The sequence below is a fragment of the Phalacrocorax carbo genome, chromosome 12 (genome assembly GCF_963921805.1).
Source record: "Phalacrocorax carbo chromosome 12, bPhaCar2.1, whole genome shotgun sequence".
NCBI classification, from domain to species: Eukaryota; Metazoa; Chordata; class Aves; order Suliformes; family Phalacrocoracidae; genus Phalacrocorax; species Phalacrocorax carbo.
In genome coordinates, this window is record NC_087524.1 from 14,663,566 (window position 1) to 14,690,640 (window position 27,075).

Sequence of the window (27,075 nt, forward strand, 5' to 3'; positions counted from 1 at the left end):
TGAATCTTAATTTCTTCTTTACAGATCTACAGTGCTTGTGACTTTTCAAAGCTCTTGAAAATTTCTTCTATATTCTCACATATTAACCCTCAGATAAAATGTTATCCCTTGTGCAGTGTAGATCTGGACTTATAACTTACATCTGATAGGCCATTAATGTGGTAATTAGTAATTGGTACAAGAGTTGTTAAAGTTGAAATAAGCATCTGGTTTAATCAATTTGTCATTAAACTAGTACAAGTACATGGGTAGCTAGCAGTGGGAAAATACCGGTGTGACAGCTCATAGCTCTCTAAAAGCTATCAATACCTAGCTAAACTTGAAATTAAAGTAGTGCCTATTTATACTGCTTGATAGGGATTGCTCGGTACTCCACTTGCACAAAATACCATGTCCTATTTTAAAATCTATTTTCAAAACCTTGCAGATAAGTAAAAGAAGTGAAGTTACATTGTGATGAAAAACCTGTTGATAGATATATCTATCAGTTTTGGCTTGTGATATTTATTAATTTCATTCACTAAGAAAGGGGAAGAAAAAGCAGTTTTTATACAGCAATAAGGAAATGCTAGGTCAGATGGGTACTGGTGACACAGAAATCTAGTGATAGAAAGATTGCTTTTCTTTTCCTCTTATGGTCTCTAATAGAAGTAATACGCATCTTCCTACTGCTGTTTTCATTTGCTGTTTTCTCTTTCAGTGAGCTGCATATGTTTACATATAGATGAAAATTTAGCTGCCATAGTTACATTTCTGGTTTTAAAGTTAAAACATTATTTCACTTTCTGGCAGTTATTAGTTTTAAATTGCTTCAGTAGTTGCTGAGAGTGTTAAAAGAAATTTGCACATAAAGGATTAAAATTATGCATAGGGATAACTAAGAAATATATTTTGGTATTAAGACGTGGGGATGAGAAATGCATTACTTCTCATTTCTTTTTTCATGAAGCTGCTGATAATTATACAGACCAAACACATCAATTACGTAGTGCTAAATCATGCTTAAAGAGTCCTCCATTTGGGGAGCCTTCCAGTTACAACAAACTTGCTTTCTTATGAAGTTGTATATGCACACATCTAGAAGTCATGCAGGTTTTCTTATAAACTCTATTTTCTTTCCATCTCAACTCTGTGATTGTTGCAGAAAAGCCCGTGTTCTCATGCTTCCCTATGTCCCAAGTACAGGCAGTGCTACAAAACCTTTCTCTAACACTATCTTTTGTATTAATGATGGGATAAATAAAATGATATATTCTTTTTATTCTGTTATGAAGATAAGGATACTGCATGCACCATTTTGAAGAGCTGCTTAGAAAACAGTAGGTATTTGAATTGTAGTTTAACAATTAACATAAAGAAAAATAGGGGGCTATAAAAACTGTGTTGTTTCAGAAATAGGGTTAAAGTCCTATTCTATAGTTGATTGGTGGAATCTGATGTGGTTGTCTAAATTGCTATTCTTCCTTGCTGCAGATTTGCCTTTTTAAGAGGAACATTTTTTTCACTTCTGTTTAAAAATCTGGAGATAGACTACATGGGATAACGAATTCTGCGGGCTGACCATGTGTAAGCACGTGTGCTTACATAAACATCCCGTTTCCTTTATCTTTTCATTCTAAGCCTGGATTATCTTGCAAATGGCATAAAGTAAAATATGAAAAGGCAGTAAGTTAAAATAAACAGTATTACTGAAACATATCTGTAATATTTTACCTTTTATATTATAAACTAACGAAATTTGACACTAAAAGCCAGTCCTCAGTCATATGCAAGGTATTTTCAGGGAATGATAATGGATAGCCCTTACTATTTTCTTCCTTTAGGCTTAAGAACCACCTTTAGAAAGTATAAAATATAAATTAAGTGACATAACCTTTGCATGCTTTAAGCCCTCTATTTTTTTATGGTTCATTTTGTGTATGTATTGAAAAGTAAGTGGTATTCTTTATCTAGCTTACTGGATAATGCAGCTGGGGAGCTTGATTACAAAGGCATAATTCAATCCAAGAACCCTGATGATATCCTAAACTTCAACAGTGAAGCCTGAGTGGTTTATTAGATTATCACTTCAGAAGGATTGATTTACAGCTTTAGTTCTTCATCTCCATCTATTATTTTTATATTATGAGAAAAGGAATTTTTCAGCAATTTTAAAAAAAGAACAACAAAGGACTAGAAGTCAAAGTAAATACTTAGCTAGAAAAGCTCTTTTAAATAGTGATAGGAGTGATTTAGAATCAAAGCAAACTTATAATGAGATCTGAAAATTTGCCCTGCCACAACACTTTTCTTTCACCCACTGTTACACAGAGCAAATATAAATTTAGGAATGCTAAATTACAGCAGGAGGCCAAAGGGAGAGCAGTGAGATTGCCAAACTAACATCAGAAATATGTCTAAGTGTCGCGCTGTCCTGGAAGAAAAGTTGTTAGGCTGCTCACAGAGAAGTGATAAGAATTAAAGGGTAAAGGAACAGTCAGATACACTAAAAGAGATTTATAAATCAGATTTCATAAAGAAGGTTTAACTTAAAAAAAAAAAAAAATTGGCCTGGAAATGAGTTCTTACAAGATCCAGAAGGAGAGGAGGGCAGCAATTATTTTTTAACAGATGCTTCAAAATGACTTTCTAATCCTGTTCTTGTTTAGGTCATTTTATCCTTTCTTACGTATAGTCTTGATTTAATCACAGATTTGGGCCCTGATTCAGATAAATATTTAAATACAAAATAAAACCTTGTTACTTAAGTTTAAGAGGGGATTTTTCCCTGATTTGGTGCAAATTGAGGAACATATGGTTTAATTTTACTTTCTTCCGCTCTTGGGAGGCTAATTGTAAATTGTCACATACAGAATAGGAGCAAGAGTTTCACAAAACTAGTTTACAAAGTTCTTCCCATCCACTCTTGATACTTTGCTTCTCTTCATTCATTAACTTTCCTTCTCTTTATTATTATCTATTGTTTTCTGGACTTGGTAAAGGTAAGGTTTTTGAGGTAAGGTAATGTTGAAGGAGACAAATGATGGTTGTAAGAAATGAATAAATATATAAATCAGTCCTTGATGGTGAACAGAAAGATTGCCTCCTTTAGGAATAAAAGAAGAGGTAACAGCACTTCTGAACAGGTGAACAACTTCACTGCTGTTCAGTGTCATCTACATAAAAGTAAAATACCTCTAATATTCAGAAGTGGGAATTCTGTAAATCCATTCTTTGGGCAAGATATGCTTTTTTTTTTTTAAAGAAAATGCATTTATTGTTGAATTGTACTTAAGGATTTTTTTTCACCTTTTCCTGTTGTATTTAAACCATCCTGACATGCATAAAATCAAATGCATTTTCCAACCCTGCTTTTAGGGTATAAAAAGGATAAAACTTCATTATGTTTTTTTCCTTAATGCTCTTATCTTTTTGTCATTGACTTTCATGAAACCTTTCCTGTACCATTAGTTTGTTGCTTTTGTTCTTGCTTTTTTGGAAAATAGTTGCTTTTTTGAAAAATAGTTAACTACATGATTTAATAAATGGTTTGACATTTACCCTCTGGAGGCTTTGATTAGAGCTTTCTCTGTGCCCAGTTTTGTAGAATTGTATCTGCCTGTTCTTCATCACCTACTCAATGTTCTTAAGCATTTCTATGCAGTTAAAGTTATAACGGTGCAGGTTGTTCTGAGACTTAGTTGTTATGCCACAGGATGTTGATTTTTTAATTGAAATATTGGAACCCATGCATATGCTATACCTGTCCTCAGCTTTTACCTTTGACACTTAATTTCTGCAACCTAGAAATCTCTTCCCTCTTGGTTTTATTATGTTTGTGTCATATGAGATTTTCTGCAACACAGATGTCATTTAAGTACTGACCTTAAAATAAATTACAGTGAATGTTCAACAAATAGTAGTTCTTTCACTGGGGAGAAAAGATGCAGCTTTGTTATAAACATGCTAGAAGTAAAAATTAAATTATTCCTGTTAAATGCAGGCCTAGAATCAGAGAAGCAGCATTGAATATAGTACAACCCAAATATTAGCCTGATACATCTTCTTCCTCCATAGTGGATATATGAAGTTATACAGCAGATATATCCAGCTTTATGTGTTTCTAAATGGTATATCGTATCCCATTTTCTGCCTGCTCATAATATAGTAGACTGCCATAAGTTCTATTAACACACTGTAATGAAAACTACCAGGTAACATTTTGTGTAAGTATTCTTTTCCCTGCTAATTCCAGTCATAGCTAGAAGTCATGAAAATTCCTTAATATTCCTACAGAAAACTATACTACTTTCTGCCAGAATCCAAGCCCGATTCACAAAATTTCCTTCTGTTATGGCAGTAGGTCGTATGCTGCACTCCTTTCTTTCATGTGGTTTGTTTGGTTTTTTTTTTCCCCTCGTGGTGCAGAGATCTCACTTACCAGCTGGAACTGACAAAAACTAAGATTTTTCCTGGTTTTGGAAATCTTGATTTTTTTTTTTTTTTATTCCCCTCCCCCCCAGATGACATGGAAACCGTGTATTTCCTGGGGAAAAAAGACCAGGAACAGCTGAACTTTTTGTCTGTGAAACAGAATATTTCACTAAAGTTCTTTTATATTTCTTATGAGTAGTCCATGTGAATTTGAATCCCATAAATGTGAATTTGCATGTGAATGTGCATAGACATGCAGAAATTGTCTTTTCCATGTCTGCTCATTCTTCTTGATAGTAAATGAATAAACGAATCCAAGATTGAGTATAAAATATTCTGCCATTTCAAAAATTATGTGGTGCTTAAGACACTCCTCCTAAGCCACTTTTGAAGTAGAACTTTTAAATCACAGGATTGTTTCAGTTATATTTTCTTTAAAAGTAAAAATCCAAAAGGGAACAAGAAAAGAAGAAGAGTGGGAGAAAGAAGATGGAATGCTTAAAATTGTAGTACAGAATAAGCCATATTTTTAAGCCTGTCTTGTGATGGTCACTGGAGAATTTTAGAATTAAACCTTTAGATTTGATCCAAGAGTGAAATGTTCGCTATAATGCATTAGGATGCCCTGCAAACATAAAATAATCATAGAGTGAATTCTTTGGATTTTTTCCACTCTGATATTCCCAAAAGAGCATTCACCTCAGAGTGCATTTCTCCACTGTGCTGTCAGTTGGTTTCTCTCTCTTATTTACGGAAAATGTGACAAGTACTTTGCTCTTCTGACACGATGGACCATTTCAATTACCAGAATTGTGTTTCAGGTGACATTAAAATATCTTGCATTTCTAGTTTGTGTAATGTTACAAATTATAGCATTACTTTTGCATAAATTAGAAACCTGATCTAAAAATAAGTGAGAAAAAAGACCTTAGGAACATGAGGACAATTAAGGATAGGACTGTATTTTGAATAATTTTTAAATCACTATCATAATGCAGAATATATGTATATTTTACTGACAGATTTTTCCCTCTTATGTTCTAATTTTGAGATTATCTTTCAGTTAAAAAAATTGAATATTTCGCAATATTAAAACCATTGGCTACATTATTGGACTGAGGGAGTTTATTATTCTTTGACTTAAGCAAAATGACTTGGGACAGATTTTCACGCTGGCACGCAGAACAAATTTAATTTCAACTGAGATGAAAGGCGGTTAATGTAATTGTAGCCTATTATCCTGTGCAGGCTTGAGTTAAGAAGCAAACCAACAGACAGTCAGAAAATGATAGATAGAAAATAGAAACGCTCATGGCTGGTGAAATAGAGACTTGTGAAGGGATTATGTCGTAACTGTTCCCACACAATCTCTGCATCAGCAATAGCCCACCTCTACCGTATGTTTGGATTACTAAACAGGATTTTTGTATGCCTCCTGGGTTCTCTGTATTTCTCTCTGACATCAAAAAAAGTCCTCGTTTGGTAAATTTCAGTACTCTGTAACACTGATTTTTTTTTTTCCTTGATCTACCACTTTTATCAGTCTCAGGGATGCAGCAAAGCATTCTGTTACAGCACTTTTTTTTTTTTTTTAATTTGTTATGACACAGAGTCAAGTGATTGGTCACATAAGTAGGTAAAGTCTTTGATCCTAAGCATGACTGTGGGACTCATTGCTAGCAAGAAACTATTATTTTTACTAGACTATTTAGTTAAAAAGTAGTAAATAATAATCAGCTCTCAGGTTTTTCAACTGTAAGGGTGGCTGTTTTGTTTAGCATGGCCCTTTGGAAGTAGCGTGTTTCAGGTGATCAGGTGGTTTGTTTCTTTTTAGGATTGCATTCTGACTCTTTACCTGTTTTTACTGTTCCATGTCATTTTTCAGTACCAGTATTCGTTTTTTTGGAGTACATACCAAATTTTGCACTGAAAGCTTTAAAAAATCAAAAAGACATGTCTCAGTCTCCTCAGAATACCTGTGCAAAGGTGCTAAGTTTTGGAATACTTCAAAACAAGTTAATTACAAAAATATTTGGACAGGTTTGTCACCCTTAGCGTGGCCCAGGAAGCAAAAAAACGCACCTTCTTTCCCGTACAATAATTAATCTTATCTAGTATAATACATACATCTGGGTTAATTCTAGCAATAACTAGTTCAAGCATCTAGTGTAATGATTACAAAATATAGGAGATCCATTACTAATCAGAAGCCTAATTAAAGCTGCTGGCTCTCTGTAGAGGGACTGAGCCTTTGAGGTACACAGACGGGGATGATAAAATGGTTTTTCGAGGAGTGTAGCCTTTAGCTTTCCCAGTGCCTCCCAGCAGGGATTTAAGAATTTTCTCATCCATTGCAAGTTATATCACCAGGGCTCTTGTAGTAGCTAATTTTTTTTTCTCATTCTGTCATTGTTTAGGGTGAGATTTTGTGCCCATTGATTTGAAAAATGGTTTATTCTGAGAATTGCCCTTTGGGAAGTCACTGGGATTACATACAGAGTAAAGTCTCTGTTCTGCACTGTACTCACACAGGAGTAAGCGTTGCTTTTCAGGGTAGCACTCTGCAGCCTGCTTATCAAAACCAACATAAACATAGTTTGAACGAATCAAGACTGACAGACCAGGATTCCTGCTATGAAATACTTCACAGTACCCTGCTGTGAGGCTATAGTGTCATTTTAGTCAACTTTTCTTTCCTTTTTCTACAGCCATTACTTTTAAGTTTTTTTCTTAAAGGGAAGATAACTTTTGGAGGATAATCAGCCACGGCTGGAAGTGTTGGCAGATACAGTATTGTTGCTGCAACATAGACCATAACATTTATTTCCACTTATTTGGCACTTCATGAAGAAGTACCAGTGTCACCTCTGCTCCAGGAAATTCATGAGATCGTGTGCTATAATGGACTAATGGAGACTGGGGCTGCTCTTAGAAAAGGGACCAGAGAAGAGTGAATAGGTGTATTTATCTTCATCCTTTCTCCAGCCGCTCATACTTTTATATGTTCTGTTCTTAATAGATATTTCTGTAACTCTTGGACTGGTATCTTTTTTAATAAAGTCAAATAAAGGATGGTCAAGGTTAGATGGGGTTGGTGTCCTAGGTGTTAAAAAGGACTTAAAAAGAGACCAGATGTGGTTATGATGGAACAATGGCAGGCAATCAGTCATGAATCTGATGGACTTGACCATGCAGGGGGTGGGTAAGAAAAAGTTATTTTAGGCAGGAAAAGAACTGTGGAAACAACGTATTGGATAGATTTATAGATATTAAAATGGTCTGGTGGATGAAAATGTGGTTTTAAAAACCAGAAGGACAAGAAGGAAGCTAGGAGTCTGGAAACTGCCATGCCTCCATATTTGGTTTCTAATTATCACTCTCCCAAGGGTGACTTGTGGTATTTTTTTTGAAGGCTCACCGTTCATTGCTGTTCAAGGAGGAGGTATGATTCACTGATAGCTTCTGGCAATGCCACAGGAAACAAGTGTGACAAGTAGATTTTCTGACTATCTAGGTAGAAACTCCTCAGTCATCTAGGAATATTGAAAGTAACTTGAAAATATCATGCAATAACTAGAGCTTTGGCCTCCTGAAAATAAGAATTATAGATTGTTGGCTGCACTATATGTTATACTTAAACCTGTGTAATATTTATGCTTCATGTTTGTATTATAACATGTCATTAACACTGTAGAAGTTGTTGCAGGTACAGGAATAATTTAGATAACATCACTATTTTCTATAGTTCACTAGTACTGTATGTCTGACAGCCTAGAGAAAACCATGACATTCTGATTTATTCATACCTTTGTTTTGCACTTAATGTTCTTTAATGTTCAAGCATTTGGGCATTGCTGAGCTGCAGTCTCCATTCCCAAATGGGTGATGTGATTTGCTTCTGAATTGCTGTTTTTCTCTTGGCTTAGTCAGAATTTATCATCTTTTTGAAAGTATTAATTGCTGATAAATTGTAGACTTAAATGACAGGAAAATGATCAAAGTTACCTTACATAATTTGAAGTAGAAAGAGAAAAAGTAACTTTCCTGTCTTCGTACCATCTTCTGGAAATCATAGTGTGTGTATGGCATCCTCAAATACATATTTCTTAAATTGCCTTTTCCTTAAATTTCCTCAAAATTAAAGAAACCTTGGTAGTCTAATATAAATATTTGTTTTGTTAAAAACAAAACAACAAAAAACTCAAAACAAAAAACTACTACTACTAAATACTACCACTACTACTACTACTACTAAAAACCAAAACAAAACCCCCAAACATTAAACTGCCCCAAAATCTTAAAAGCAAAGTAAAATGAATGCAAGGAAGATCAAATGAAAACAGATGAGAACTCTATAGCACTCTATAATACTATGGCATTGAACTTTCTACATGAAGATATTTAATATTTCTTTGCAGTAATTTCCCTCATTGATCAGAAATTAAATTCAACAATAATAAGTCATATTAATGCACATTTCTAAAAAACAAGGTGCAAGGTGTTTAATAGTTAAACATACTTTCTACAAATACACTTATTAATAGTGCATTTTTACAACTCAGTGATGACTAATAAAAATACAGTAAAACACTTGGGATTTAGTGTATGTATATATGTATATATATTTTTAATTTTTTTTCCATCTGGTCTAATTGCTGTAAACATTTACAACACATTCAACGTGACTGTCAGGCCCTGTCAGAATATTTAATGTTGCTCAAGTGCTACCTCTCCTGCTCTTTTTGAGGCCTGGTTTCTGAATAATGAAAATATACAAACACCCTTGGAAACTCCCAGCACATTACTGGCAGTGAATAGCATGAGAGATGATAATATGAAAGAATATTTTTTATGTCCTTTGTATGTGCTTTTAGTACACCTCTTTTATTTTGAAATTACTTGCAGAAGAGTTCACACTTATGAACATGAGTTTTTAAATGCAGTTAACAGTGGTATTTGAATAGGGACGTTTTGAAATATGAAGAAATGTAGTCATTTCAATGAAAGACCTATAATTCTTGTTTTCATGATTATATGAATAGTCTTGCCATGAAATCTTAGTGAAAATAAAATCAGTGTTCCACTGAGAACTTTATATTAAAAATTATTACAAAGGAATTGTTTACAAACTCCTTATGCTTAGGATGCAGATTCATGAATATTCTGTTGTCAATGTTAAATTAATATTTAAAACATTTCATCGGTATTTATCTTTTAAAAGAATGAAACATATGTAAATTTTGTGAACTGTTCACTGATTTTTGCAAAGTAAAAATTTAGGAAGAGCTGCATTTCAGTTTAAGGAGTAATAAGAAGTCATGAACTGTGGATGATTATTTTACCATTGCTTCTATCTAATTCTTCTAGCTAAAAGGAAAGAAATAGTTGAGAAAACTATGCTAGTATTTCTTGGAGATGTGCTTCAGATCAGTGTAAACATAGTGTCTTATTTTGAGCTGTCTGGGTTATATCTAACATTTACTTTCAAAGGGCTGGAGAATGCCTGAAAAAGGTCAAAATGCAAAGAAGAATTGTGCATATTTCTCCTCCCCCGGTTTGATAGAAGAGTCTCTGATAGGCAGGATTCCACTTTTCCAAGTTCACCCTTTTACATATATAAAAGTTTGTGTGCATCGCTGCCAAAACCGTGGTCACTCATAGAGAAAGGAGAGTGCCAGCGGTAAAGGGTAAGGCCAGGACATGAGATTTTCTGGTTCAGAATAAGCAGCATCAAATCACTGGCATGTGAAACCCTTTCAATCTCTAATTCATGAAGACTAACGAGGAATTTTTTTTGTCCAGATAGTTCCAAATGATGTCTATAGGTTCCTTAATTCTTGTACAGAAGATGCAAATGTAATGTAGAGTTTATTAGAAAATATTATTTTATCTCTTAACTAATTTCTCTTAATTCTATAATTACATGATAACTTTGTCACCTCTTTGAAAGTTTGTTTCCTCCTGTAGTGCAATGTATTTAGTGACTTGAAATATGATTACTTCAAAGAGTATATAAAAACCCTATAATATTAATTATTCTTGATCTTGCAAGGAAGAAGGATTTGAATAGCATGTGGGAAATCTGGAAATGGAAATTTTGCTTATGAAGCTAAAATATTTTAGTTTTTCTTTTGGTGAGATCAGCCTGGGTTTAAACCAAAACAAAACAAAAAAGTATTGCTAGCCTAGGCATTTTTCATTAACTATATGAGGAGACAAATTAATCTGCAGAAAAAAACATTGTCTCAAGACATCATTATATGCACTTACAAGAATAAACAAATAAATCATTACTAAAACACCTTAACTGGAAACATAAATCCCTAGTACTTTGTACCCTTTTAGGTTATCATTTTCTTAAGAGGTAGGCTGAAAAATCTTAATACCTAAAGCAGAAAGGTTGCTCATGACTGGAAGGATCTTGGCACTGAGAGGAGTGATAGTGTCCAGTTTTTACATTAGAACCAAAGATGCTTTATTGTAGCTCAAAAAAAAAAATTGAGAGAGCTATTCACGTACTTCTGTATTAATGGAGAACATTGGGACAACATAGTGCAATGTCAATACAGTTAAGAAGGAGACCTTTAACTGTAAGAGGGATATATTTGCATTTATAGATAATTAGTTTGTGTATTTCACTGCAGCAAAATACATATTATAGTAGCAGGATGAAAATAATAATAATAATAGCAATTAAACCCATTCTCTGACAATCTCAAAGCACTCATTAACTTTGCTGACAATACCTATTTTTCATTAAGTATATCATTTGAGCTCAATTATTGCATCTGAATATTAGCACTTCTGTGGAAGAATGATGCTGCTTCTGAATCTTTTAAATGTGCTTGAACTCCCAATACATGAGACAGGCTAGTATAGCAGAACTTTGCTGGTTGTGAGGTCCCTCACTTTCATTGCTGTATCTTTAACTGTTGCTGATGGTTAGATGTGGCTGTTCGTTGGTAGTTCTGTGTATAAGGTATTGAAACCAAGCAGGCCTAAGTCAAGACCTGGGGATTTTTGTTCTCTTGCATCCATGCACAAGTGTGAATTGGGATTCCAGGTATCACTCAGTGTTCTGGACTAGTTAATAACCCAAGAACATCTGAGGTTCATGCTTTCATCCATGAGTCACCACTCTTGAGCTGAAAATCTGGGGTTTCTGTGGCACCACTTCCAAATTGTTATGAATTGCAGCCAATTACAGTTATTGACTAGTTAATCATATACCTTAGCTGATTTTGTCATTGCTGGAAAATATTTCATGTAGGAAGTCTTGCATGACTTTCAAGAAGGGGCAACCAGCAAGCAGGGTTAATACTGGTCTCTGAATCTGGGATGAGCTCTGGTTACTACATTGCTGTTAATAAAGGTTCATCAGCTGTCTTGTAAGCATCTGCAAAAGCTGCAGTCAGAGCACCATGGGCATATTTTAATGCTGAGGATCTAGAATAGATAGTAGTAAGTAGTAACGCTTTGTAGTCCAGTTATGATGCCACAGGCCTAATCATGGGACTAGAGAAGTTTAGCTTTAAAAACACTGTTTGAACTTTGGTTACGAGGTGTCCTAAGTAACTGAATTATGCCATATTAAACAGTACTCCACTATTCAAAAACCCCATAGCATCATACCACTGTGGTACCAGGAAAGTAGAATGAAAACAGGAGCCTGTTGTGCAAGATCAGGTACTGGGACAAGGAGATCAGAAGCAGGAATCAGCGATAGAGGACAGCAGGAGCAAGACCACTAGGCAGGGGACAGAATGAGAAGTGAAGGTTAGAACAGAGCTGAGCAGAAGTTGAACAGTACTCCTAGAAGATATTCTTACTCATCTAAAAGCTGGGGCAAGCCACCAGTCAGGGCCCAGCAATAGTCTGCTAAGTCCATTAGTCTTTATTTTTCAGGAACCTCTTGTAGATGCAATGCTGAGAACCTGGGCAAAATCCCAGACCTGTCTATGACCAGCTGTAGATCAGAAAGATAGCCCCCCTTTCTCCAGACTCTGTGGAACTGGACTGTGTTAATTTGCAAGGGCAAAATATGAGCTAAGGGTCATAAATATCCACTCAGTATAGTTGACAAGCCTGCAGCTAGGCCAGAACAAGATACAACTGCCTCAGCAAGGAATCAGTTGAATAAAAGAACATAGTCTTTTTGAGTTGTCTGACACATTTTTGTCTTCCCTGAGAGTCTGACATTAGAAACAAACTCACTAGATGAAAGACCAGCCCTGCTTAAGTTAGTCTTCCCCTGTTCCTCTTGTTTTGCTTCACTTTTAATTGAAAGGAAAGGTTTACCAATTAGGGGAGGCAGCAGAACTGAAGAAAATCCTGCCTTCATTGTCAAATGTTAGATAAACTATTATAAGAAGGTTTCTACTCAGTCAAATCACTATTCTAGAAAGCTGTAGATCTGAGTTGGTGTTTTATTCTGACAGTTTTCTTTAGAGAAGAAGTTTGATGGTATACCCTTCCTTAAGGGAGATACCAGTAAGCACAATAAAGTTAGACGTATATATTGCTCTACTGCCAGTTCCTTAGCTTTCTTAAGAATGGAAGATGTGGGTATAGTGCACAAGATCACATACATATCTGGGGTTCAACAGAGGGTTATTTGTAAACTTTGTCTTACAAAAGAGCTTTCCATTCATTAAAACAAAAAGCCCTGAACCTGTGAATATTAGTGTGAACATGTACTCTTGGATATGTTTATGTTTATGTTATTTAAAGAGAAAAACAAAACTTATAATTCACTTGGCCATAAGCATGGGAAATGATATTTTTTTTTAATGCATTTGTCCATAACTTTTATTTTGAACTCCCAGGAAATACAGGGAGAAAAAAGAAAATAGAAGAAAATGGTTCAGTTTTGAAAGGATAATTGAGGGAGAGGTTGGGGAATAACTGTAGACAGTAGGCCATCAGAAGGTCAGTGAGCTTGATGAATTGAATACTGTTGTATTGGAACAAACCGTAGAACTTGTATGTAACCCGGTAGAGGCCTTCCTCCATTTGTCCTTGTAAATGGGAGCTGTGCCTTTGGAGGCATGCCAGAGTGGAACAGCTCATTCATTATTACCACTTAAAGCAAATGATCATAGCCCTATGGCACATAAAATAACGAGTGTAGCTCCCATCTCTCAGATACGAAGCATATATTATGCTTCACATATGGTCAAATGTGTGCTGGCTTTTAGAACAGGTACAAAAATTACTACAAGGAGTAAAGCTCATAAGGAAATAATTGAGCGAATAGGAAATTTTGTAATTGGAACAATAATTAATGACTAATACAGAGCAATACGTATGTGTAATGAAATAGGATTAAAAGACAAAAATAAATTTATTCAGAACATAGCCAACATACTGGCAGGAACAATTTTAAATGTACTCCTAATCCTATTAGTTTCATCTTTTCACTCTGCTGAAAACTAAGTGTTTAAATTGCATCTTTTGTTTGAATTAAAGCAGGCTTCCCTAACTAGTAAGACCTCCACCTAATGCTATTCCTAATATACATCATGAAAGTGTTCTGCACCAGGGGACAGAGGAGGAAGCATAAAAGAGGAGGTGCAGGGTTCTTTCTGTATCTCAATAAGGCCTGGCAACAAATGGCATAATAAACTAGCTGTTTTATTAAGGTGGAATAAAAAGAGGAATACAGATAGCAGGTAAATCTTATGCCCTTTCAGTTGCTGGGAACCCTGCATGCATGCAGCACTGGATGGGCCCAGCATGGATTTTCCCCTGGTGTGCTGCACAGATCCTGTCCGTGGAGAGGTTTCTCCTCCCTCCCATACCATGGGGCCTTTTATATTATGTAAAAACAAAACCATGTATCTCTTCCTGACAAGCCGGAAGGTTCTTTTTGATAACACCCACCGGCGCACAGCACAGGCTGGCATGGGGCCTTCTGGCACCTTCCCTTCCAGCGGCTGCTCCTGCTCACGGATGGGCTCCTCAAGCCTGACAAACAAGGGCCGGTAGTTCAGACATGCCTTGCCCAAGATCACTAGCTCCTCAAGTACAATGTCTTCCATGAGGCTCCCAGTACAGAAAGTATAATATATATGGTAATATAAAAAAATATTTTCCTGTGGTGTAATTAACTTTTTTTAATTATGTATATTTTATCATTTCATCATGCATTATGCGAGACAACCGAAAAGTCTGGCAGTAGAATTGCATTGCCATTTTCTCTTCAAGACTCTTGAAGGTCACTTCTATAATTGTCAGGGAATTAGTAATTATTTTGATTTGAATGAATACTTACAAATACTTGTATATTGTAAAATATTCCGTACCTAGTAATTTTTGTATTAAGCATTCTTTTGTGTGCTCTTTTAAATAGTGAAACCTGTAGTGCATTTTATAGATATTTTTATTTTATGTATTTTTGTGTTTTGTCTGTAATAGAAATATAAATGCCAGAAAGGTGTATGTGGTACTGGAAATCCCTGGGTTCTGGTAATTATTGATCCACGGGAGATGGTTTCATCTGATTAGAAGGGTAGCTAGCTGAGTGGAGAAGGGAAGCTGTATGGCAACAGTGTTCCTTTTCATAAAAAGTTTCAAAATAATAATAATAAAAAAGTCCTCTCTTGTGTCGGGAGCAAACTAAGCTTCTTTTAGACACTGGGTCAAATCGCCACAGGTGGGTGCTGTGGCTGGCAAAAGTTCATGGCAGAATTTACTTAGTCTTACCTGATGGAAAGTTATACAGCTTATCGTTACTGGTGGCTGGACGTGGCTCTTCCATGTTGTACATAAATCACTGCCATTATCAGTGAGCAGAAAAGACTCTGAATACATGGTTATTTATATAAAGTATATTTCTGTGTTCTGGTATAAGACCCCCGCATATGTGAATACTGCCTGTGTTTAATATTCAACTTTGCCTTTGAAACAATTCAGATAAAAAAAATTCCTCTTACAATAATCTCTATCATGTTATTATAATTTGCTGCATGACATACTGTCTCATTTATATGACAATCTCACATGCAAGAAAAGGAAATTCTTTTAAACTCTTAATTCAAAAATGATCCTTTTCCCTTAGCTCTTTCTTTCAAAATTGCCAACTTAAAGACGCTTTCAGAAAGAAGTCTATTTTTACAAGCCTAATCTGTTTAAGTAGTGAGCTTTTCTTTGGAGAATTTAGATAGTGTTTTGTGGTGTTTAGAAAAAAGTGTGTCAGGCAGGCCAATACTATTACTTGAGATTATTTTCTCCTTTCCTTTAGAAGTACATATAGTAGAGATACTTCAGCACCAATTCCTCTTCTAAATTCTGTGGAAATGACTGTAGGGCCAGAGTGTCTGTGTGGACACGACCACAAATTGTGTGCTGCAGTTGTAGTTGAAGCATATGGGTTTTTTTGTTTCTTAGAGTTTAAGCAAAAGTTTTTCTATGTAAAAAAATGTTGAATTTCTGTATAGTTGACCCTGCAAATAGTTCTCACATTGACATGAGACTAGGAGTGGGCAAGGGCAGAGTCCAGAACATCTTTTTTTCTTCTTTTTCCATTTTAATGCTACTGTTGATTATTTTCTTCATGATCTTGTAACAAAGAGCCAAATAGATTCTCTGCCTATTTGTTAATACTCACAAATAGAATAACACAAAAAATTTCCTTGCAATTTAAGTTTCTTAGAAAAAAGTAATGAAGGCGTAGTCCGAGCTATTAAATGATCTATATTTCTTCTGGGAAAATTTTTTAATGGAATTTAATAGGCAACAATAAGCTTTCTCTTTGTTTTATGAATCATTCTGTATATTTAGTAGAAAATTACAATCTTGCTGGAGACTTCTGTGGAATGGCCAATGAAATCAAAAGCAGGATAATGATTTTCTATTAAGGTACTTGGCATTTGTAGAGAAATGTTATATAATTCTATTTGAACACTCTGAAATTCTGTAGGATGTTTCATGTCTCTGAAAATAACTATCTTACCAATAGGAAAGGTATTTCCCCAGCTGTTATCACGTTCGCGTCTTGCCGGCAGCATTAGTATGTTGCACTCCGTCTGAATTTCACCTGCTGCTGTAGGTGGTCAGTGAAGAGAAGCAGTTGCCTCCGAAGTTCCGAGCAGCTCAGTGGCTGGGACACTGCTGTGCTTGCAGCGCTCCGTCTGCGGCTACAGTTTCTGAACCCAGAGCCAGGTGCACTGTCCAGCTGCAGCTACGTGGCTCGGGTCTAGCCTCTCTAGAGCAGAGACCATAGCTTTGGTCCTCTGGGGTGCTGTGAAAATGTAATCATTATTTTATGCTTAGGGGTATTTTGTGGTTTGGGTTGTGGGTTTTTGGTTTTTGGTTTTTTTTTTTTTTTTTTTTAAATTTAAATAGTTGGAAATAATACAAAAGACATATTGAAGCCCACCAGGGTGGTGTGTGTGGTTGGAATGGACAAAGTATGTTCTGCCTCCGTCTGAGGGTGTGAAGCCTGGTCTGGTGGAGTTTCAGGACTGCATGTGTCACAGGAAGACACATTTAGGAACACTTTCTGTAGTGAATGATCCCCTTGATTGATGCTCAGCTGTTGTCTTGGAGAGGGCCAGTGGAGGGATCAAATCCAGCCAAGGGAGTAAGCTGTCACTGAAGGGGCATGGATAGTTAGAGATCCAGGCTTGGCCTCCCTGCCTGGCTCTTTTGTTCCTTAGTGGAGACATACCTCCTAGGGTAAGTCCTACTTTAAGCACAACCGAAATGCCTTATTCAAAAGCCGAGTCACTCTGGGTTTCTTTTATAAGGGGAGAGAGGGGTGACTCCAGGAATTAACCCTAATTAAGAACCGTATCCAATACTTTTTATTTTCATGTATTTGTGCTACTGGTAATGAAACTTATGCTATTTGGAATAAATATTCTAGCTGCATTTTTATTAAAACTATAGTGTGTTTAATGGGAATGTTTGCTTTTGTCTTTTTTTCCCCTTGCAGCTGTGACTCTGAAAATAGGTACCTTGGAAATCCGCTTAGGGGAACATGCTACTGTGAGTACTTATATTTTTGATGTTCAGTACTTCAATGGTATTTACATATAATGTGATAATTTCATTTCCTCAGAAAAACAAAATATTTTTCTTAATATTTTCTGAAGGTGGGCATGTTGATATGACTGAAATATAAAACGCCCTACTGAGCTTCTCTATTACTTTTTCTACAAGGATGCAAATTAAAGTCTACTAAAAGTTGATTCCTTATACCTAGGTGAGAGGGACTGACCAAGCCATTGGGTTATTCTCTGTATATCAATATATGTGAATTAAAGGAATAAGTAATTGTGTCATTGTTTAAAAGACAGGATTTGTGGTGGGGAAATGCAAATAGGCTACCCAGCAGTATGTCCTGGGGACATCCTGAACGGTTTAGCCAGTCCGCCTCCCAGACACATGATACACAGCTGCTCTCCAGAGTATCATAAAATGATACTGTGCGTTGTCTCCATGTTCTTACTGTTGTAGAAAAGGTGCCTCTGGCAAATTTACTTTAAAGCATTACATTTCTGGTAGTCATAGTGAAAGACCTGAAGGGATGGGAACGCTTATTACCCATGTGCAGAAGTCCCTTAGTGAACTGTGCCAATTTTGCTGTGCCAATATAGGCATTAAATAGTAATTTTAATCATCATAAAAATGTATATGATGGTGGAGAACACTGCTTTTCCTGTGTGACTTTTGCACATAGCTGCTCAATGTCAGACAATTGGATCCGTTTGCCTATTGTTTGCTAACATTATCCCTACCTCAAATTTAAATTTACGTAAATACGTATCTCTGAATATATTTATAGCATTCATTCCATCTTTGGCCTTAATTTTTTAGCATTTCATTTTAGAATGTACACAAAAGCTTTGTTTTAGAATCTCTTTAAGGCATCATTTACCTGATGAACGAATGTTTCTTTTCTTTACTACTGTTTCTTTTCTACCATAAGTGGTTTGCATCTGCAAGGTATGTTTTACAGAACAAAATTGACACATACTATGTTACAGATGCTGACATATCCCTAGGCCTAAAACATTTATTCCTCTTGCCACGTATTAAATTTGCTGTGGGTTGCTTTTGTTGTGTGTTTTTTTTTTTTTTTTTTTCTTACAGACAAGTTAAGTTGAAATGTAATACTTTGAACTGGAAGATAATTTTTAAGTGTTGTAGTTTGAAGATACTGTTGACATTGTTGACAGTTTACATAAAATAGACTAAATTGAAAATACTCCTCAAAAATGTGTCTAAAGAGGCTGTTGATCAAATAAACTTAATTCTATTTGTTGTTTGTTGCATAAGAAATTTTTCTTATTTCAAAACAAAAATGTCCATGTTTAGAAGAATGAATTCTGTATCTATGAATTTTATAAATTTTGTAGATTTATAGCTAGATAATGAGTACATAAGTTCATACTACGGAGAGAGTTCTCTATAGGCTATTTCAGATATGTGTATCAACATTTATTTTGTCCTTTAAAAATAAACATTATTAAATTTAAGAGGTGGAAAAGAAATGACAGTAATGAGATTTGTAGACCTCAGGCACCTCCATGAAAAACCTTATTTTTTTGCTATCATGTTGCAGGTTGGGTCTATAAATCATGTTGAAGACAAATTGTACTATATTCAAGATACCCTTTCACCTTTAACTCACTGCTATTATTTGTCTTCTGTCAGATTTCAAAATATTTTAAAGATCTTGTTGTTCTGGAATGATAAATCTTCTATTAATACTTTCCGTTCTTTAAGATATTGTATATAAATGTTTTTCAGAGTTATTTTATCTGGAGGTAGTAAGGAGCCTGTGCTAATTTAAAATAATGGAATTCTGTATTTCTTGCATTTAGTGGCTGATGCATCATAATGGGAAATCATTTGTTAATTTGTGGATAACTGACTGACCTAAGATTTCAATGACAATTGCTTATCAGCACTGTCCATTACCTGCCAAATCATGTATTGAAATATATATATGTCATAAAGAGATGCTTCAATTTCTCAGCTATATAAGTAGTTTAAAATATAGCTTTACCATGGACTATAATTTGTATAAGAAAATGTTTTGCTTTTGTACAAGACAGGCATTTGTTTGGTATTTTTCTGTTCTTATTTCACTACTCTAAGAAACTTTCTCTTTAGACACTTATATTGCTGCTTTGCTTCTTGAAGGGAAGAATATTCTTATTTTTTACAGCACAGGAATCGTTATTGCTCAGACGGGAGGAAAATACTGAGGAAAACCAAGTTGTATATACTTATGAGAAGTATAAGTTTATGAGAAATAAAAATTCTAGGCATATTTGTTTCTACCACTTAGAATCAAAATCAGTGAATGGTATGAAAATATGAATACAACTAGTAATTTGCTGCATGGTGGGAGCCTTCTTCAGGAAAGCTTTTAGTCACATGCTTGAGTTAAGCTGTCTTCGAAATGACCAGTTTTAAGTGTTCAAATTTTATCTTTTCTTCACTTGCGCAAATACTTAAATTGGAATGCTTTTCTAAGCCAAAGCCTTGGAATTCAATCCTGAGTCTATGACTAACTTTTGTATGATATTGGATGACCTCAATTTCTCTTTAACAGCAGGATGTGTATTGAGAATGTTTGTTGCCTTAGAGGTACTTTCTGCAACTTGTGATATTGTGAATAGCCATTGCCCTATAAAAGTTCAGCTGTTTTCATCTCTTTCAGCTCTCTGCCCAGCTTACCTAGTTCTTGCCTAGTCCTCTCCTCCCTCTTGCCTGTCATTGCCATCCTCAAGCCTAGGAAGGGGGAACAGGCTGGTGCTGATATGGGCACTGGTATTAACATGAGTAGACTTTTAAGCTATTAAGTTTAAAGTTTACTTACTAGAGTTAGCCAGTGGGATAGCACAGATTGTTTTAGTTTCTTCCTTATTTGTTTCCTTTAGTAGTGATGTAGGAGAGTAAGCAGAATATTAATGCTGTTTGTGGGTTGTGTTGTGATTGGAAAAGTGGTCTGAGCACAAATGGAAACAGAGGAAAATTACAGACAAATCTAGCATGATCAAAAAGAATGAGATGTATATAGGAAGTAACATGATGAAACATTGCAGGGACTTAATCTAAATACAGATACTATGCGAAAGGAAAATAAACACAGATATCAGTAAAGCCATTAAATCGTAGAGATAACAGGAGCAGTTCATTAAAAATCAGATCTCATTCTAATATGGTATTTCAGAGCATGTCGGCACTGGACATGAGTAGTTTTTCTACTTTAAATTATCAAAACTTAATAAATGTAGAGTAGGAAATGCATAATAGTCAGAGCATGCAGTAGTGTATTACCCAGAGTGTGTGAAAATCATTGCCCATTGCTTCCATTAAAATTATTTTCATTTCATTCTTTATGACTTGACTGTATGAGTGAAAAAGCACAACAGAGAGAACAAACTTCTCTGAAAGTAAAAGAATGTGAACAAGCCTCACAGATAAAAAGGTTAGAAAAATATTGAATGTATAAGAATGCATGAGCAGCTGGATGATAGTCTGTCTATTCTAGTACCCTGTTGTCATTAGTGGCTGAACATGAATGCCAGGGGAGGAGTATAGCAAATGGACGAGCATACAGTCATATTTCTCTCTTTACATCAAACAATTTGCAGCTCAGGAACTTCATGAGAGGAAGGATTTCTTAAGCCAAAAGTGATTGATATGCCATTGTTTAGGAATATCAGAGGAAATCTTATCCAAGATTTCTTATGCATAACCAAAAGAAGAATATAAGTACAAAAGAAAGCTTCATGAATTTAAAAGCCACAGTTTTGTTTGTCCGTGTAAATATTCTTGCAGGTTGAGCATAAGTCTGCTTCTGGATTGTGTCTCTGTGTTTCTGGTAGGGAGGCTCTGCATCCCTAGGCCTTTCTCTTAGAAGCCAGTCTTTCTGTGAATGATCAGAAGCCAATTCAATCCATATAAATGAATTCTGAGTGGAGGCCAGAGGTGGTTGTGCAGCTGTACATGTACACAAGCTGTAAATATAACACTTTGTCATGATGTATTCGTACTTCTTGTTGTTATAGTTCTCTGGTATCTAAGCCAGCATGATGTATAACAGTGACACCTAGACAGCAAAGTATGCATCCAAAGTGCTGGATTAGTTCTTCACACATCAGCATTAGAAATACGTTGCTGTCAGAATCAGTGCTCCTGGGTGCAAAGAAACATGCAGCAAAACCAGATAGTTCTAGACTGACTGGGAGGACTCCCTGGGACAAATGCCACTTCTGCGATTTTGACCTGGGTTATATAGACACAAAGCTTTAAATCATAAATGGATAAATAGTTAAACCAGTGTTCTAGAGAAAATGCGAGTTTAAATCTACAATTCATGATATGTTACTATACAGAGGGTGATTTATAGGCTTGCTAGTTATTCCTTGTTTTGAAAGGATGTGATAGTCTCCTTTGTAAATGTCTTTTAGATATCCATATTTCTGAGGTAGAAAACTTTCCAAAATGTCTGTTTTATGTACAGTACTTTGAGTGTCATGGTTCCAAAGTGACATTTCAAACAAGTACAACTGATAGATTCTAATACTACTATGTGCAGAAGCCTAAAAGCTTACAACAAACCAGTATTGTGAGTGTAAATCATATTGTTTGCCTGCATAGTTGTTAGAATTTCCACTAGCTGAGCACTCAGGAGTTACCTATTCCACCAAGAGGATTCTTAGCTAAGACCAGTCTAGTAGCCAGCTCAGAAAACGTAGCTGAAAAAATGTATGTGGACTTATATACCTTAGTTTCTTATTCCCTTTTACACTTTAAAAATGTTTAAAAGCGTATTTTTATTATTTCTGGTTACTACCATCAACAGTGAAGAGAGAGTAGTAGCTTCTCCATTTGGTTCTGCAGATTGGTTGCTGTTTTAAAATAGGCAGCAGGAGTGGGTTACAGAGCAGCATGCTTTAGAGTATGAAACTTTCATACATTTGAGAAGATTTTCTCAGCAATGCACAGCAAGAATGTAGTCATAATTCAATAAAATTGCAAAAAAAAAATCACAATTTTGGTTAATCTGGTGCTTATCTTTGTCCTGGACATACAGTTTCGTGGGTCCTTGACTATCTGTGAACTCAGAAAAATCAGTGGATGCTTGCCTTTTGCATTCAGAAATGCATTATGTATCCAGGGTAATGCTACAGGGTTTGCTGTGCTGCAGAGCAGGCCCACTTTTAAATTTGTTAGAGATTAGAACATGACCTTTGAGAAGGATTAGAGAATCCAGGAATGAATAGAGGTCATGAGGGGTGGGTCACTTATGAAGATAATTAAAATGGGGTGGGGCTGAGTGATTAATGGCTTTTTGTAGAATTTAAACCTACTTATTTACCATTTATTCCACATCGTCATAAGAATATAAGCCTCTGATGGAGGTATTTGTTTGATATACAGACTTAAAAAAAGAGGAAGCACGCATATCTGTACAGAAGAGGCTGAAAGAATGTACAAATTTTATCTTGTTCATTGTGTTTCCTTCCAGAGTTCTTTCTAATCTTTCCCTTACCTCAGTGTTTTATGAAATGTCATTTGTGGATGGCTTCACACAGTGACTCATCAGCCACTATTTCAAATGTTATTCTGGATGAAGCATGCAAAAAAGGAAGATGGTGGGCCCAGCTACAGAAGCCTTAAGGGCTAGGTGTACTACTGGGCACTGGCACCACTAAGCTTTTCTAGTCAACCTTGTGGACACGGAGGGAGGAAATGGAAAGCCGGAGAAAACATCACTGAGTTCCCAGATGTTTATCACTAAAAAAATCCAACAGTGACTAGTAGGAAAATAAGCAGAAACCCAGCTAATAAAATTTCTCCAAAGACAATTAAAAATGAAATAAAATCAATCAATATTAAAGTACACCACAGGAAAAATATGCGATCATATGTGATCTACTAAATATTTTGCAACAACTTTTTGGCGACTGACCTGAATAATTGGTTCATGGCTTTACCATGCCATTCTAAACTCTGAGCCATAAAATCATTATAGCTCATAACACTACTGCTTGTTTCCTTGGCATACGTACACAAACCATAGCAATAAGCAATTCTCGCGGTATATGTCAGCAACTCACAAAGATGAGGAAAGATATTTAAATGTCTAAAATTAGTGAGGAAGCATGAAATGTACAATCAGTGAAAACTGTCAAGATAAAATCTGGTATCTGTGTAGGGAACTTGGGAAGAAGGAGGAAATTTTGCTTCTGGCTGTAGGACCTCGTAAGGATTCTAGTCCAGTCCTAGAGCTGCATTAGCTCCATAACTGCTGACACACCAGGACTTCAAAAAAGGCAAAGTAAAGGAAAGTGTTAGTCCTTACCTACGGACCTTACAATTTCTTATAGTACATTTTTATTATAATTTAAAACTTTTAAATTATATTGTTGTGCAATATGTGTGGTGCCTGAAACAAAAACAAACACTCCTTTCTTGTATCCTATTTATTTAAAATTCATCTCACTTGATAAAAACTAAGAAGAGAAGTCTAATTACTACTTGATAGCTGGGCTTTGGAGTAAAGGCCCTGGTACTCCTTTAGAGGTGTTACTTTATGTTTTTCCTTTCTGACTTTTTGTTTGCTTGCTGTAGTAGTAACTAGAAAGATGATTTGATAGAGGACAGATTATTAAAAGTAGACAATTTATGACAACATAGTATCTCTAATGGCTTTTTAGAAACATTTGTTCAATGCTGTCTCAGAGCAAAAGGGTCAGATAATAAACCCTTGTTTATGTTGTCAAAATACAGTTTAGGCTTAATCTGACCTATTGATGTTGTCTGATAGTTCATCCCACCTGGTGTTTCCTTATTATTTGAACTTTTTTTTTTTCTTTTTTCCCCCTGGCATTATTCATAGTCAAAATTTTGATATAAGCCAATTTTCAGTAAGTTATTATATATTACTAATGATATAATGTCATAAAAAAGGGAGAATTAAAACATTTAAAAGAAATCTCCCTAAATACCACACCAAATTTTCTCTTGTGATCTAGCTACCTTGCAATAACCTGGCAGAATGAAGGATCAGAAACTTAGGTTGTCATCGTCACAGAAGAGTGGACATAAGCAACCTCTGTGAAGGGAGTTGTTCTAGGGGCTGATGGTGCTGGATCTGGAACAACACCTTGCTCTGGTTGCTCTCAGTTTGTGAGTGGCACACTGGGATCTACCGTAAATTGCTTCTTGGGCTGCTCCAGCCCTGCTGCTTGGAATTCTTTTTTGTGAATGGAATCTGTTCGTTTCCTTTTCCTCATTGCTCCCCAGTATTTGTCTTCCATGTAGGGTGCCACTACTATTTTGCCCCTTCCAAAGAGTTGTTGCCCCTGCATCACAAGCAGGTAATCTCAAGGGGTTTTAGTTCAGAACCCATTCCAAGGTGTGCCTGTCTTTGATGTCAGGGGTACCACACTGCGACGGCTCTCCTCACTGAGTGAGAGACTGTGCGTAAAGCTGCCCTGGGCCAAAGAAACATTGGCTTCCCTAATATTTCCCAAACTATACTGACATAATATCCCTTTTTTCTTTTTTTCCTTCTTTTCATTCTAATAAAATAAATTACAGATCTTACCTTTACCACTTGCACCAATCAGGTCTCGCAGCAAAGGAGCACGGTTATAAGATGGCTGTATGGTAGTTGATAAATGCACATGTGATCTAATAGCTGTTGAAACTCGTAGTGCAACCTGTCGTCAAGAAGATGCAATGTGGTTTTTAAACACTCGGTATGTAGGCAAACATGCATATATATGCATTCGTGGACTTAGAGCATGACATATTTTATTAAAAAATAAAAAATAAATAAAAAAATAATGTGCACTAGAAGTGACCATAAAGCACTAGGTGGCAGACTTGCTATGCTTACAGAAAAATTAAACTCAAGAACATTCCAAGGAGAGTATTTTAGAAGATAAATAGCAAGTAGCATTTTTAATAAATCTGTTAGCAGAGATTTTCCAGATATTTAAAAATTTTGTTGAAACTTAAAGGGCATAAACAATAGATTTTCACTATTGAAAAGGTGTTTGTTTTAGTTGGGTTGTGAGGTGTTTACCAGCAGTTAGAGGCTTCGCTACTGATTTGTAGAATTCATGTTTCCTTTTGGGACAGCATTAATTTAAACTAAATACATATTGTAATTGTAAAACTGTCATGCCTGACTTAAAGTAATGAGTTCCACCAATTCTATCTAACACTGATTGACTTTGATACAGACTGAAACAATTTTTATTATATATAAATACAATAACAATAATGACTCACATTGTCTTGAATATATGGGCTTATACAAATAAATTCTATTTAAAAAGAAATCTTAGTGTTTAGAGAGTCTAGTGGAACAGATTATAGTTTAAATCGGATAATTCTAGGACGGTTTGAGAAAAGATTAGCCTCAACAAACCTACCATCTCAGAACACAGAAAGAGCAACAAACAAACGGGGTCTTTGCCCTGAGCTAAAGTAACCGCACAAACCAACTGCCACCTTCCAGAGTTAAAACAATAATCACACCAAGAATCTGAATCTCCTAATAAAGTATTTTGATCTCATCTCAGGCTCTACATACTCATTTGCCAAATGCTACATTGGTTTGCAGCTTTTTAGGGCTGGCTAAAGAAACGCTTTTGCTGCCAATCATTTTCAGACTTTATTGTGAATTAGAGAATCCTTCCATATATGTTTTTCTTTTTTCCTTTTTTTTTTTTGGGGGGGGGGGGAGGGGGAGGGGGAGAGATTTTCTTTGTTTAAAAATTCCATGCTTTATTTTTGAAATGAGGATTGTTTGGTTTCTCTGATAGCTTTTGCTCATGTATCAGTGAATTTTACTGGCTGGCATCCCCTTACAGATACTATTTAATAAATTTTGCCAAAGTGGACAAAGTCATTTTAGTAACTATTCTTTTAGATATACTATCCTAAGTCAAAAGAAGGTGGCCACTACCCTGGACAAACTAGCTTTCTAACTCCTACGGAGAAGAAAATAATAGATGAACATCCATTTTAATGCATGCAAATAAGTCTGAATTAGACGTCTTTGTCACCTGATGAACCGTTCCACAGGTACCATAATTATTTTTATATTATTATTTATCTTGCAAATATAATATGTAGTATTACAGGAAAATGCCTATTAGTATACAATTAAAAATTGTGTAAGTTATAATTATTTATAGATATATAAATTTTTATAAGCTTGATGAGGCGAGAGAGAGACTTGATGGCTTGGAGAACTCATTAAGAAATACTTTGCTTTGTAGGGGATTCTAGCCCATCCATGAAGCAATTTTTTAAATAAGAAGGAACCTGATGCAAATACCTACGTATATAATACTTTATTTGGTCTGTATATTGAGCTGGGGTTCAAAGGGATGAGTGCTCTTTGAGTCCTTGTGCTGTGTATACGATCTGTGGTGTCTGTGTTTGTTTCCCTAACATGTCCACAAAGACAGGAGCTGTCACTCCTCAAACACCTGGGAGGCCTTAGAGCTCCCCAGGACTGGAGTTGTAAGAAGCAAACGGAATAGGAAAGGATCCATCAGTGTCCCTTTACGTTACCTTCTGTCAGTGAGGGTAAAACCTTTGTGGCAGTTTTACAGTTGCATTGCTTCCCGTCCTGACTTCCCAGGGAAAAGAGAGAATTCTTGATCAGTGGGA

General features: G+C 35.7%; 1 protein-coding gene across 3 annotated transcripts in view; it reads left to right on the forward strand.

Moving 5' to 3' along the window:
* Positions 1-27,075, forward strand: part of ATRNL1 (attractin like 1) — a 524,212-nt gene that overhangs the window by 177,217 nt on the left and 319,920 nt on the right. For all 3 annotated transcript variants that reach the window (XM_064464229.1, XM_064464230.1, XM_064464227.1), the window contains exon 21: positions 17,351-17,403. In XM_064464229.1, the coding sequence (XP_064320299.1) occupies positions 17,351-17,403 (53 nt within the window). The remainder of the gene's footprint in view (positions 1-17,350; positions 17,404-27,075) is intronic.